At 40.2% G+C, this 14,517-nt stretch overlaps 1 protein-coding gene across 1 annotated transcript in view; it reads right to left on the bottom strand.

Moving 5' to 3' along the window:
- LOC130384915 (protein unc-13 homolog B-like) overlaps window positions 1-14,517 on the bottom strand; it is a 43,631-nt gene that overhangs the window by 804 nt on the left and 28,310 nt on the right. The window contains exons 19-27 of the mRNA XM_056593315.1: window positions 5,629-5,717; window positions 5,321-5,458; window positions 4,567-4,690; window positions 3,934-3,978; window positions 3,705-3,776; window positions 3,456-3,603; window positions 3,019-3,075; window positions 866-949; window positions 301-460 (exon numbers count right to left, since the gene is read on the bottom strand). Of these exons, the coding sequence (XP_056449290.1) occupies window positions 301-460; window positions 866-949; window positions 3,019-3,075; window positions 3,456-3,603; window positions 3,705-3,776; window positions 3,934-3,978; window positions 4,567-4,690; window positions 5,321-5,458; window positions 5,629-5,717 (917 nt within the window). The remainder of the gene's footprint in view (window positions 1-300; window positions 461-865; window positions 950-3,018; window positions 3,076-3,455; window positions 3,604-3,704; window positions 3,777-3,933; window positions 3,979-4,566; window positions 4,691-5,320; window positions 5,459-5,628; window positions 5,718-14,517) is intronic.

Raw genomic sequence — 14,517 nt, 5'->3', positions numbered from 1 at the left:
ACTGTGGTAGCCATTGTTACTGGCTGCAGTGCTACATTCACATTCACATACTGACAATGAACATATAAAGAGTGCTTTGGGTGCCTTCAAAAGCACTACAGAATGTTTATTTTAGGATACAAATAAATTATTAGATTGTGAATTGTAAATTGAATAATATGTAAAATTACTCTTTCTATGCATTTGTGGTGTAAGATGCACACAAATATAAATGATTACTAATATAAATGGATGTATTAAATATTTCAGCTGTGGTACTGACAAGGGGAGTGGCTAGAGTTAGGCCCCAAAGCTACTCACAACTGAAAGGCCTCGTTGAAGTTGGCAGTGAAACTGTTGTTCTTTGACTTGGTGGCAAACTTCCTCTTCTTGTCCGCTATGAAGGGTCCGGCCATGTTCAGCTCCACAAACGGCCGGAACATCCCAGAGGTCTTCCACTTCATGTCATTCACCGCAATCACTGGTTGAGAGCAGGGGAACAGCACATGGAGGAGGAGCACGTGAACCGCAAATGGGTGGGGAGCAGGGGAACAGCACATGATGAGGAGCACGTGAACAGCACATGGGTGAGGAGCAGGTGAACAGCACATGATGAGGAGCAGGTGAACAGCACATAGTTTAGAGCTGCCATGCCTCTGGCTTTATTTTTTTATCATTTCTGCCCAATTCCTTGTTTAAGGTTTTTCTAAAATAGCCAATGGGAGTTTGTACAATATCTGCAAGATGCTCAATTAATAATAAACACAAATATGCCAACAATGTACGTATACGTTTGTCTTAAATGTATGGGTTTCTGTTTGTGTGTGTGTTTGTGGTTGAATGTAAATGTGTGTGTGTTTCTAGGAGTTGTGTTTTTTTGTCTTACCTTTGACGTTGACCTTACGATCCTTCCCAGGGACCATATCTATCTGCACCACAGCCTCTCCGATGGCTTTCTCCACCCCAGAGCCTACAGATACAAATGCACTGGTCAGCACCTTCCATTCAAATACACTGATCTTCCACAGAGCAATGAAAATAGTAATCACTGTCTGACAGCAATTTGAGTCAGGGATTAGATTAACCCTCACCGTATACCTAATTAACCAAACCTAAAGCTTTGTTTGATCTAAATCAAATCCATCCCTCCGCCACTATCCACAAATAGAAACAACTAATTAGAACTCCTTTAATCTAAATATCAGAAACACTACCTCTTTAATCTTAATATCACAACCTCTAGTCCCTTAATCCAAACATCTGAACTAATAGGCTTACATCAGAAAGACAGGTACTTTAATCTAAACATTCAACACTAGTCCCATCAGAACATCTTGCCCTTTATCTAAATATGAGAACAACAAGGTCTATAATCGAAATATGAGAACCACTAGTGCTATTATCTAAACATCAGAACCACTACTCCTTTAATCTGAACATCACAGTTTCTTAAAGGTGCCATGGCATGAAAATCACTTTATGAGGTTTTCTAACATAAATATGAGTTCCCCTAGCCTGCCTATGGTCCCCAAGTGGCTAAAACTTGCGTTCGGTGTAAAACGAGAACTAGGTGTTCTGCTCGCCTTTGAAAAGGCTCAAGCGCGCTGATTCGGAATGTGGTTTCCTATGTCGTCACACTGCAATAAGCTCCTCCCCTTACTCTGCCTGGCCCGCCCAGAGACTTTGCCCGCCAATGAGACACGACCGTGCGAGCGCCATGTGTGTGTGTGTGAATACACACTGTAACGCAAGTGTTTCTTGTCGGTTCTTTGACGTCTCTTATATTTCCACGACGAAACTGTAGTGGGGGTTATCTCAGCCATGGTTGAGAAGGAATTGGGGGAAAGGAACTTTGGCTTTGACTCCCTGAAGTACATGAACTGCGACATGCCGTCGGTTGCCGCGAGGCACCACCGCCGCGAAGCACCACAGCCTGGCAGCCGGCAGCCGGCAGCGGGCAGCCGGCAGCAGGCAGCGCGCGGTTCAGTCTACTTCAGATTGATGTGAAAGTGGAAGAACCAGAGACGTCGCAGAACCCGACAAAGTCGTTTGTAATTCATAATATCGTCTGGAGGCGCACACAGCTTTTGGCCGTGATAATATGTATTATATGATATAGATATCTATGTATTACTTGATATTATTTAGATATAGAGCTCCAGGACTAACGCAAGTGTTGTACACTTCCTTGTTATTTGGATAACCGTTCTGCTTTTGGTGTTATGGCGCATAACACGTCGGACTCTCGTCTCTGGTATTTCTACAACGAGATTCGTAGTGGGGGTTATCTCAGCCATGGTTTAGAATGAATTGGGGGAAGGGAACTTTGGCTTTGACTCCCTCAAGAACATGAACCACGACATGGAGGAGAAAGGGATTGTTGGCAACGAATGTCTCCCGCTTGAGCCCCGCTTCCCGCTGCCGAGGGACCACCGCCTCGGCGCTGCAGGAGGCGGAGGTGCCTAAGCGCTGCCCGGGAACAATCCCTTTCTCCTCAGCCTACTTCACATTGATGTGGACGTGGAAGAACCAGGAACGTCGGAGAACCCATGCGCGGTCGTTTGATATTCATAATATCGGCTCACACAGCTTTTGGCCGTGATTATATATATTATATGATATAGATATCTATGTATAATATGATATTATTTAGATATATAGCTCCAGGACTCCCGTGTGTTCTAGAATATTTACAGAACACGGCTAAAGGCTGTTTGCGCCTCGCCATTGCGATACATCCACTGTAAACAGAGCGCATGGTACCGTGGTTGCAAGCTGCTCAGGGCCACACCCCCACCCTCCTCCTTGACCCGCCTCGCTCCTCCTCATTTGCATTTTAGCTACAGACACCAAAACAGCGCATTTGGGGGAAGCTCAATGTGCGACTGGCTTGGAGTGGCTGTAACTCTGCACCACGGCTGAATTTCAGGAACGTCTTTCAATACTGTGTTAGGGGCCCACTAATACCTATATTAAAGCATCCATAAAATAGCATGTCCTGGCACCTTTAAATATCTGGTAACATTTAAGGTGTCTTACCCCGGTCTGGGCGGGCCTTCTCACTAGCAGTGATTCTGATTCCCATCCCATCATGCACTGGGGGGAGAAGAGAATGAAAGAAAGAAAATACATAAGAAGTAAATATTAAACATATGAAAATATAATGGTTTAGGTCTCAATGCTTATTCACTAAGTGTGTGTGTGTGTGTGTGTGTGTGTGTGTGTGTGTGTGTGTGTGTGTGTGTGTGTGTGTGTGTGTGTGTGTGTGTGTGTGTGTGTGTGTGTGTGTGTGTGTGTCTATCCCTGCCTGCTTGTGTGTGTGTGTGTGTGTGTGTGTGTGTGTGTGTGTGTGTGTGTGTGTGTGTGTGTGTGTGTGTGTGTGTGTGTGTGTGTGTGTGTGTGTGTGTGTGTGTGTGTGTGTGTCTATCCCTGCCTGCTTGTGTGTGTGTGTGCGTGCGTGTGTGTGTGTGAGCCACCTTGTGCGTGCTGTGTGGTGATGAAGGTCTTGATGAGGGCGTCCGTGCTCTGAGAGTAGAGAGAGAGAGCGTAACGCAGAGAGGCCACCTCGGGACTGGTCTCCACCACCGACCTCTTCAGGCCGCTCCCCCCAGCGTGGAAGTATTGCTGGAACACAACACCACAGCGTCAATAAAATCCTATTCATATTCAAGTCGAAATATATATGTGCCAACTATAAGACTGTGATGAGGCTCTTAAATGTCCACCTTGATGGCCTCCAGTCCAGTGTCCAGAATCATACACTGTTTGGCTGACAGGGTCTTCGGATCGCTCCCTCCCTGTTTATACGTACCAATAAGAATATTATAATACAGCTATGTACATATACACATCAGTGAACCAGTTACCTTTAGGTTAGAAGAAGTCATATGTATATGAAATGTAACGACGATATTGTATAATATAAATTATTATTTATATTCATATATCGGTTACCTTCATGTTGGAGAGGCCCTTGGCAGCAGTGAGGAGCTGGGCTCCCTGCATTGTACAAAACAGTCAATGAATTGTACATGTATATATAATATGAAGCATAGTTTGTTAGGTTAGGCCAGTGGTCCCCAGAGCATTTTTGTCAGACCCCCCCATTGTAAAAATAAGCACTACCACTCCTTCTACCTCCAACACCTGGTCCACTATTCTTGGTGAAAGTAATGGCATATCCTGCATTATGTACACACAGGAATTAGTTAAAATTGGAACATATTTACAGGACAGCCAATTCTCTGACGAATAATCTGCCTCAATGTATTGTACAGAAGCTATTGAAGCCAGTGCAGTGCAGTGCAGTCTGTGCACGGCCATAGCATTTGTTGGGGGTAGGGTTAGAATAACATGTGTAGGTTAAATAAAGTGTGTAAGGGATAGAATAACATGTGTAGGTTCAACAAAGTGTGTAAGGGTCAGAATAACATGTTTCAGAATTCAAATAATGTGTAAGGGTGAGTATAACGTGTGTAAGGGTTAGAATAACATGTGTAAAGGTTAGAATAACATGTGTAAGGGTTAGAATAATGTGTTTAAGGGTTAGAATAACGTGTTTAAGGGTTAGAATGAAGTTTGTTTTACCAGACTGCCGTCACTCTGTGGTAAGACTATGGTCTTTTCAAGGCTGCTGAGGACCATCTTCCAAAGGTCCTTTAAGATTCTCCTCAGAACAGCTTTCTCACACACATCGGCAAATATGCTGAGACTGATGACGCAAAACACACAAACACACGCACACCCACACACCCACACACCCACACACACACACACACACACACACACACACACACACACACACACACACACACACACAAAAGACACAAAAGACACACACACACACACACACACACAGTTAATAGCCTCACATCTTCAATTTATAACCATATTTCTGGCCATAGGTTAGGTGTTTAGCAACTGCAGTAGCTGCTATCATTGCTGTAACACGGGGAATGGGTTAGCCTAGCGATTGTTGTACTTGCACTTGGTTCTATGAACACCCTTTCTGTACCGACAGCGATATATTGATGCACTTCTTATGACAAATGTACTTATTGTAAGTCGCTTTGGATAAAAGCGTCTGCTAAATGCCCTAAATGTAAATGTAAATGTGTTTGGTTAATGGTGTTTCTGTGGTTAGTTACTGGTGTCTCTGGGATTAGTTACTGGTGTTTCTGAGGTTACAGTTATGTCCCGTTTTTTGGGAGGATAGTTAATGATGTCTCTCTGGGATTAGTTGATGGTGTAAACAGGGTTATTTATCTACTAATTTAATTTTGTAACTTGTTTTTCTAGGGTTTAGGGTATGTACTGGTTTTCCAGTGATTCTTGAACTCACGTTGCGTCCAGAAACTCCATGAGAGGTCTGAGCATAGTGTCTGCATCAGCCTCGGCCGTGTTGGGGTTGGGCTGGCCCTTCATCTGGCTCAGGATCTCAGCCATCTGACGCATACAGCCATTTAGGCGGGCCAGGAAACTGGGAGTATAGAACAGGGATAATAGAATCGATATTATAGAACAGATATTACAGAACAGCGATAATAGAACAGCGTTTAGCAAACAGATATTATAAAACAGATATAGAGCCGAAATTATAGAACAGCGATAACAGAAGACGGTTTATCAAAAATAATATTGGTGTGTTACCTCATTCCAAACATGACACTTAAATTATCCAGGACGGAGCTCAGATTCAACTGCAGCTCATAAAGGATGGTAGCTTCCTCTGTGTCGAGCTGCATTCGCACACAAACACACACACACACACACACACACATTTGTTTATAGAATATATACATAAAAAAATAAATAAGACAGTATGATCATAAAGTAAAAACATGATCAACAGAAGAGAAACAATTAACATGAACCTAAAAACATGATGACCATAATAATAACAACTAAATGAATGCCTGTTGGGACTCCCTACCTTCTTGATAGAGTCTATATCTTCGGTCTGCACAGAAGAAAACAAACATTAAAACACCAGCCAAGAAAACATCTGAACAAATAAAATAATGAGAAATGAATGTGCAGCCTTTAGTCCATGTCCAGAGATATTATACACCAGGTCAAGGACCAGGTCAGAGAAACACTAAGAATCATCACGTTGGTCTGAAGAACTCTTACATACAATCACACATAAAAACTCAGCTCATGGTTCCTAACTAACCTGAGTATAGGTATTAGTTCTAACTAACCAGGTAGTATAGGTATTGGTTCAATTTAACCATTTATTGGGCCCACCTGACCCTAGTATAAGTATTGGTTCTAACTAACTAGGTACTGGTTCCAACTAACCTTAGAATAGGTATGATTCCTAACTAACTCCAGTATAGGTATTGGTTCCAACTAACGCTAGTATAGGTATTGGTTCCAACTAACGCTAGTATAGGTATTTGTTCTAACTAACCAGGTATTGGTTACAACTAACGCTAGTATAGGTATTTGTTCTAACTAACCAGGTATTGGTTACAACTAACCCTAGTATAGGTATTGGTTCTAATTAGGAGAGAGGGAGAGAGGGAGAGAGGGAGAGAGGGAGAGAGGGAGAGAGGGAGAGAGGGAGAGACTTTACCTGCTTCTCCTTTTCAGACTTTTCTCCCTGTAATGAAAGTCGTGTTATATTCAGATATTTTGCTCAATATACTGTTTAAGATTTAATTGAAAATTGCTTTGTGGTTAGAAATATATGGATATATTGGGTCAGCATTCATACATAAATACATGTATACTGCATACAATAACCCATCACGACATTATCAAAAAAAAAAATCATAAATGTTTGCCTTGTTTATTAAGTCATGTTACGGGTCATCAGTGCAAACGGGATGGACCTTCGCCAATGGTCTGAATATTATTATGTAAATCCCATTTCAGTTTTATTTTTATGAATTAGAAAACATTTATGAAAATGTGTCCTTGCTTGTCGTCATGATTTACACTACATTACTGGCCTACAATCTTTATTTAATGAATAATGAAAAAACGACGATACAATATAGTGTGCAAAAGCTAAAAGGGTGTTGGTTGTATGTGAGTGCATGTAATAATTTATATCTAATGAATCATATAATTATTATGATGAATCATAATTTGTAATTGAAGGAAAACACACCTTCTCATTCTTCAACTCAGACTAAAGAGAACAAAGGGAATAAAGCGAAGATAAAATTAAAAGGAATATCAAACCATGTATAGGACAAAAATTATATAAAATGTATAATACATAAAGTGTCGGTAAATATATATATATATATATATGTATATATATATATACATATATATATATTGTTTAAATGTCCAACCTTTTCATTGTCCATCTGTTAGAATATTGGAGAAGAATGAAAATAAATGTTTGTAAGCGTTTATAACAGATATCAAACAAACAAAATTATAACGTAATGGACTCCATACATAATATAAACGATATCGCAGATGTTTTCTTATAACAAAAAACATAACCAAAATAAATCAAATTATGTGACGAGATTATTTGTATTCAAAGTATTCTACTACTACACTATATTTCATGTGATGTATGGTTTTAATTGTATTAATCATATATATAAAATATTGTAAACAGTGAAAGAGAAGAAAATTGCATTGTAGCAGTCTTTACTTAGATTGAGAATACCAACCTTTTCCTCCTTTTCCTTATTGTCACACTGAGAAGAGGAGGAGGAGGTTGTCGTGAATATAATTTTATTACACAAGAATTACTCTTAAGTTTTATACTTGTTACCGGTAATTGTATTTGTGAGACCACCCTCACCTCTGATCCCTCCGAGTCTGAGCAACCAGACTGATGTTGACAGAAATGAAAAACAAGAGATGGAAACAATACCAAATTATTGGAAACAAAATGTGACGTGGGAAATGTTGGAATGATTGACAGGGTTGACAGGTAGGTTTTTTTGATACAGCTTCTGAATTACGTTGTAAGGAGTCATTTACAGATGGAATTAACATATCATTCATGAGCAGGTAGATTTTGGACAGTGAATACGTGTCATTAAGGAGCAGGTAGGGCCAGGTTAGACGTTGAATACGTGTCATTATGGAGCAGGTAGGGGTTAACAGTGAATACCATTCTTTAAGGAGCAGGTAGGGTTTAGAAAGTGGATGGCTGTCTTTAAAGGAGCAGGTAGGGATTAGACAGTGGATGCATGTCTTTAAGGAGCAGGTAGGGGTTAGACAGTGGATACATGTCTTTAAGGAGCAGGTAATGGTTAGACAACAGAAGTTTACACACCATGTCATTCTCTGCTTCACTTCCAGCCTGCTCAGAAGGAAAAATGGGAAATTAAATAGATAGAAAATAATGTGTTAAAATCTGTGTGTAAGGATTAGAATACAATAATCAAATTCAGCATTTATTTCAACTTGGAAACAAACTAACCCGCCACCAGACATAAGAGGAAACACGCGGTTCATCAGCATATAGAAGCCCATCCCGACATTGCAGGAATTATCCTAGGTTTATTTGCAGTTTCTCTGGTCTGTTTCTGTGAGTTTTGGGTCATTGATGGGCTAGGTTATTTTAGAAACCATGGGTTTGCACCCTAAAACTGACCAGCCTGTAAACTGCCGGCTGTTAACTGTTGTTTTTACCATATTTGTATATTATATAATAGATAATATGTAATCAAAATGGAAATGTTACAATAAGCAAGATGAGATGATTAATAATATATATTCTCATATACTAGCCGTTCTCAAGCTATATTACTACAGTAAGTCAAGCTAACGGGAGAGTAATACATTTAGTAGCCATTGCAACAATACTTGCCCCACTGTATTAGCCCTCTTGCATTAAACAATAGCTACTTTTGTATGGCAAAAATATTCACATCTGATAGTCAACAAAGGTACATCAGAACAATTAGAACGACATCTGGTCAGAAATCGATAGGATTGCTTTTTTGCTTGGAACAGTTTATGACTATTCCACTTGTAAGTAGGAAAGTGTCCTACTTAACCCTACAGACCTATTGGTCACCCACCTCCTCCTCAACCTCCTCAGGCTCCTCCTCCTCCTCCTCCTCCTGCCCCTCAAGCTGGGGGGGAACAATAAAAGGGTTATTTTTACACACACGTGGAACCGATTACAAGGAGTTTGAACAAATAGATAATTTGCAACAGCGACAGGGCTATGCAGCATTTGAGGTTTTATTGCTCTACACTTTTGATTGAACATGCAACACAAAACAAAAAAAAATAGAGCTGTGCTGTGATGATGATGATGATGATGATGATGATGATGATGATGATGATGATGATGATGATGATTATGATGATGATGAAACGACCCATAGAAATGTGAAATTCATTTGAGAGGATTTTTTTAAATTGAGTAAAAACAATTTTACATCTCGCATGAAGTAAAGGGCGCAGTGTTTTCGAGCACAGCAATGTCTCCCCATAATGACAAATCCTTCCACGATTTGTTACTAAACATTGACCCAAAAAACATTACTAATGACATCATAACTAGCATTGTAAGTGCCTCCAAAATGGATGTGTTCATTGCACATATTATGTCATGACATAACCCTATAAGCCCTGACCTCAGCCTTCACCTGTTGTTGTAGAAAAACGTGTCTGACATTAGTATTTTCTTTCCTTTTTACCTTTTTAATTCAAGCACACCAAGATGTGAGACTTTTTTTCAGTGAAATAAAAATAACTATCTAACATTCTTCACTTGATTTCGTTCTGAATTAAGTGATTTGATAAGGGAGTGGGAGGTACAGAAGAGATCAGAGTGAGACATACCTTTTCCTCTTCCACAGTCAGCTGGGGAGAAAGAGACAAACTCACGCACTCAGTGGCAGCCAGAACATTACAATGAGAGACAAACCGGCCAACAGACTTACTGACTGACTTGACGTTTTGACACCTTAGGCAAGGCAACTTTATTTATGTAGCACTTTTCATACACAAGGCAGACTCAAAGTGCTTCACATATAAATATTGTCATACGATAAAATAAAATAATAGATAAGTAAAAGAAAACATATGCAAAGAAATTAGTAAAATAGAAAGTGTAATGTATTTAAGATCAGATCAACAGTCTCTCTGGAACCCACGTCGGGACTCCAACCCGACCTAAAGGAACTTCGTACTTTCTCTGGGACTCCAACCCGGATTCTAGTCAATTTCTATTCTAGACTAGGACTCTATTCTAAGACTCTAACCCAGATTCTAGGACTCTAACCCCGACACACGTCGGAACTCTAACCACGAACCAAAGGCCTTATTCTGGGACTCAAACCCAGACAGACGTCGGGACTCTAACCCAGACAGAACTCAGGTCTTTCTCTGGGACTCCAACCCAACCTGAGGAACTTGGTCCTTTCTCTGGGACTCCAACCCAGATTCTAGGACTCTAACCCAGACAGAACTTGGGTCTCAAACCCTTATCCTTTCTCTCTGGTATCAGATCATGTATCTTTCTGGTAAAAATAGAAAATAAAGGGAAAGTTAAAAAGGCATTTTAGTAAGTAAAAGAAAACATATGCAAAGAAATTTGTGAAATAGAAAGTGCAATGTATTTAAGATCAGATCAACAGTCTCTCTGGTACCCACGTCGGTACTCCATCCCGACCTAAAGGAACTTCGTACTTTCTCTGGGACTCCAACCCTGACTCTATTCTAGGACTCTAACCCAGATTCTAGGACTCTAACCCAGACAAACGTCGGGACTCTAACCACGAACCAAAGGCCTTATTCTGGGACTCCAACCCAGACAGACGTCGGGACTCTAACCCAGACAGAACTCAGGTTGTTCTCTGGGACTCAAACCCGACCTAAAGGAACTTGGTCCTTTCTCTGGGACTCCAACCCAGATTCTAGGACTTTAACCCAGACAGAACTTGGGTCTCAAACCCTTATCCTTTCTCTCTGGTATCAGATAATGTATCTTTCTGGTAAAAATAGAAAATAAAGGGAAAGTTAAAAAGGCATTTTAGTAATAAAATAGAAAATAAAGGCAAAGTAAAAACTTTTTAGAAAGTGCAATGTATTTAAGATTTAGCAGAAAGCTAAAGCAAACATAAAAGTCTTCAATCTTGTTTTAAAGGTGCTCAGAGTTGGGGCAAGTCTTAAATCCTCAGGGAGTTTATTCCAGCTATTTGTTGCATAGTAACTAAATCCTGCTTTCCCATGGTTCGTGTTTACTCTGGGGATAATTAATAGATTGGTCTCAGAAGATCTTAGTGTTCTAGACGGCTTATGTAGTGGAAGCATATCAGTTAAATATTTTGGGCATAAACCATGTAGGGATTTATAGGTTGGCAACATGATTTTAAAATCAATTCTCTGACCTACAGGAAGCCAATGTAACGATTTAAGAATTGGTGTAATATGTTCAAATTTTTTGGTCTTTGTTAGAACTCTAGCAGCAGCATTCTGAACAAGCTGAAGCTTCCTTAGAGTTTGTTTTGGGAGACCTGTAAGGAGACCATTGCCGTGATCAAGGTTACTAGTGATAAAGGCATGTACAAGTTTTTGTAAGTCTTCGGTGGACATGAGCCCTCTAAGTCTTGCTACAGTTTTAAGTTGATAATATGCAGATTTTGTAACTGATTTGATGTGACTGTCGAAATGTAAATCAGAATTTATGATAACCCCTAGATTTCTGGCTTTGATTGAGGTTTTTAGGGACAGAGAGAGAGGTGGTGGGTTACTTTAAGCCTTTCCATTTTAGCACCAAATACAATTATCTCTGTTTTGTCCTCATTTCAGTTTTTTCCTATCGTTTTAGGCAATTTACCTAAACCATGTTCACATTCCCTAAACACTTCACACAGTGAGCATACCAGTAGACCATGTGAACCAAACTGTGGTTACTTGCCCCTATGCTAAGATACAAATGCTGGCAATGACGCCTTCTTCCAAATTTCATGGATACCTGCCCCAGTCAATGTTCACTACCGGCAAAACGCTGTGGAACTACAGCATATTTTACCAATGTTTAGATACTCTGTTCAAAACAGTGAACTTTCTGTTCAAAACCTAACAGTAATTTAGATCACTGTAGATGGAAAGATGCTGCATTTGGACAGACAAATGAAGTTACATGTTTGAATAAGAAAAAATATTTAGTTTATAGTTCATTTATTTTATTTTACAGTAATTTAGATTTTTTTTCCCCCTGTGCACCATAGTTCTTGGTGAATTGGCATGGAATTACTTTTTTTATGTAAAAGCAACAATGATCTGTACAAAACACAGAGGATAAGTTTTGCAATGCAAAACACCTGGTTGTCATATGCGGAGGATAGGAGGGATTAGCCCAATTCTGCGCCACTGTTGGGCTACTGTAATATACAGTATGTGCAGGTTTTGTGCATTGCATTTTTTGTTAGAACACATTTTTTGACTTTGTAATGTATTTTCTGTTTTGTGTAACACTTGCACTGTGACAAAATCTCCAAAAAGTAAAGCACAGTGAAAAAAACTGTTGTGTTTGTGATTTGTTTCTGGATCATATATTACGTACTTACTGTATGTAATTTGCATTACAAAAACTGAAAATTGTTATTCTCAGTTTCTCATAAAACACTTACAGTATTTACTGTATTTACAATTACAGTACATTTACCACACTCAATTGTGACATCTTTTCTGGGAGGTAAACCAACATATGAACACTGTCAGCAGATACTTGGCTTGGATTGTCATACTGTAATATTACAAACTTTATTACTGTAGTCCAAAGAAGTGTTTGTCTGTGTTTTTTCTCTTTTTTTCAATGCAACACTACAGGAAATCTATGCCAAACTGGAGGACACAGCAACATTTTATATATGCAATTGGCAATGCTTCAAGATGTTAGTGTTTTTTTAGGTCATAGAGTTCTGAGAGGAAACATGTGTTAAGTTATGGCAACATTGTTTGTGGTGTGGTTGTTGTAGTGCATTTTGCACCAAAGGTTATCAGATATGCAGAGGTGTGTGTCTCTAAAGCCCACTGTGTTAAGTGATAGGGAAAAGTGACCATAGTATGGCTACATGACCGAAAACGATAGGAAAAAACTGTAAGTTGAAGGAAATTTCGGCACATCCAGCCTTTCACTTGCTCAAAGCACTGGCACAGCAGATCTATGGGCTGATGGTCATTTGGTGATAGCAATACATACATTTGCGTGTCATCAGCATAGCAATGATGGTCAACATTGTTATTTTGCATGATTTGCCCTAGTGGGAGCATGTAGATGTTGAATAAAGAGGGTCCTAAGATCGAACCTTGTGGGACTCCACATGTCACGTTGGTTGATTCTGATACAAAGTCGCCAATGGAAACAAAGTAGTTCCTATTTTGTAGGTAGGACCTGAACCAATTTAAGACTGTGCCTGAAAGCCCCACCCAGTTTTCTAACCTGTCCAAAAGTATTGTATGGTCTACAGCAGGGGTGCCCAACCAGTCGATCGCGGTCTACCAGTAGATCGCCGACAGATCCCAAGTCGATCGCGAGGGGTGAAGAAAAAAAAAAAAAAAAAATATTTTTTTTTTTTTTTTTTTTTTTTAAATAAAATTAAATTTGCGCTGGACATATACGCGCGGTAGCGCATGTGCTGTTAGCAGCAGTTGAAAGCCGTCAACAGTAGTTACACACTCCTAAACGTTGGCATGGCTGAGGGGAAATAAGCTAAGACCTACCATTTTCACCCTGAGTGGGAGGAAGATTATTGATTATCGTTGAGAAGGTGCCGTGCGCAGACGGAATGAAACCCCCACTGAAGTCCGTAGGTTCACGATACAAGCCACCCCCCCCCCCCCCCCCCCGTCAACAATTGTTCTCTACCCCCCCCCCCCCCCCCCCTCAACAATTGTTCTCTACTCCCCCCCCCCCCCCCCCCCCCCCCGCTTGAAGGTAGGTTTGCTGGTAGATCTCGGGAGGTTGGCTACTTGAAAAGTAGATCTTGGGTCAAAAAAGGTTGGGCACCCCTGGTCTACAGTGTCGAATGCAGCACTGAGGTCTAGTAGCATTAGTATTGAGGTTTTGCCAGAGTCTGTGTAAAGACGGATGCCGTTTACAACTTTAATAAGGGCGGTCTCAGTGCTGTGCAGGGGTCGAAATCCTGATTTGAAGATCTTATAGCAACCAGTTGATGCCAGGAAGTGATTAAGTTGCTGGAGGACAACTTTCTCAATCATTTTACTTATGAAGGGTAGATTTGATATTGGTCTGTAGTTGTTAATAATAGAGGTATCTAGGCTCCGCTTTTTTAAAAGGGGTTTAATAACTGCAGTTTTCAAGGCTTTTGGGAAGTTGCCTGACTGGAGAGAGTTGTTAACTATCTGCAATATGCCTATTGCCAGGCAGTCAAAAACATTCTTAAAGAGGTTGGTAGGTAAAGTATCAAGGCAACAGGTGGATGGTTTTAGTTGTGTCACAGTTTCCACAAGAGTTTTAGAGTCTATAACATTAAAGCATGCCATCCCTGCCAAGTTACTTTTGCCTGAACAGGATGGTAGTCCAACATTTTTGTTTGAAGTGGAGATATTGATGGCGCATCTGATGCCTTC

This window comes from Gadus chalcogrammus, chromosome 6 (assembly GCF_026213295.1).
Source record: "Gadus chalcogrammus isolate NIFS_2021 chromosome 6, NIFS_Gcha_1.0, whole genome shotgun sequence".
In the NCBI taxonomy this organism is placed as follows: Eukaryota; Metazoa; Chordata; class Actinopteri; order Gadiformes; family Gadidae; genus Gadus; species Gadus chalcogrammus.
The sequence above is the reverse complement of the archived record's forward strand: the minus strand, read 5'-3'. Positions and strand labels throughout refer to the sequence as shown.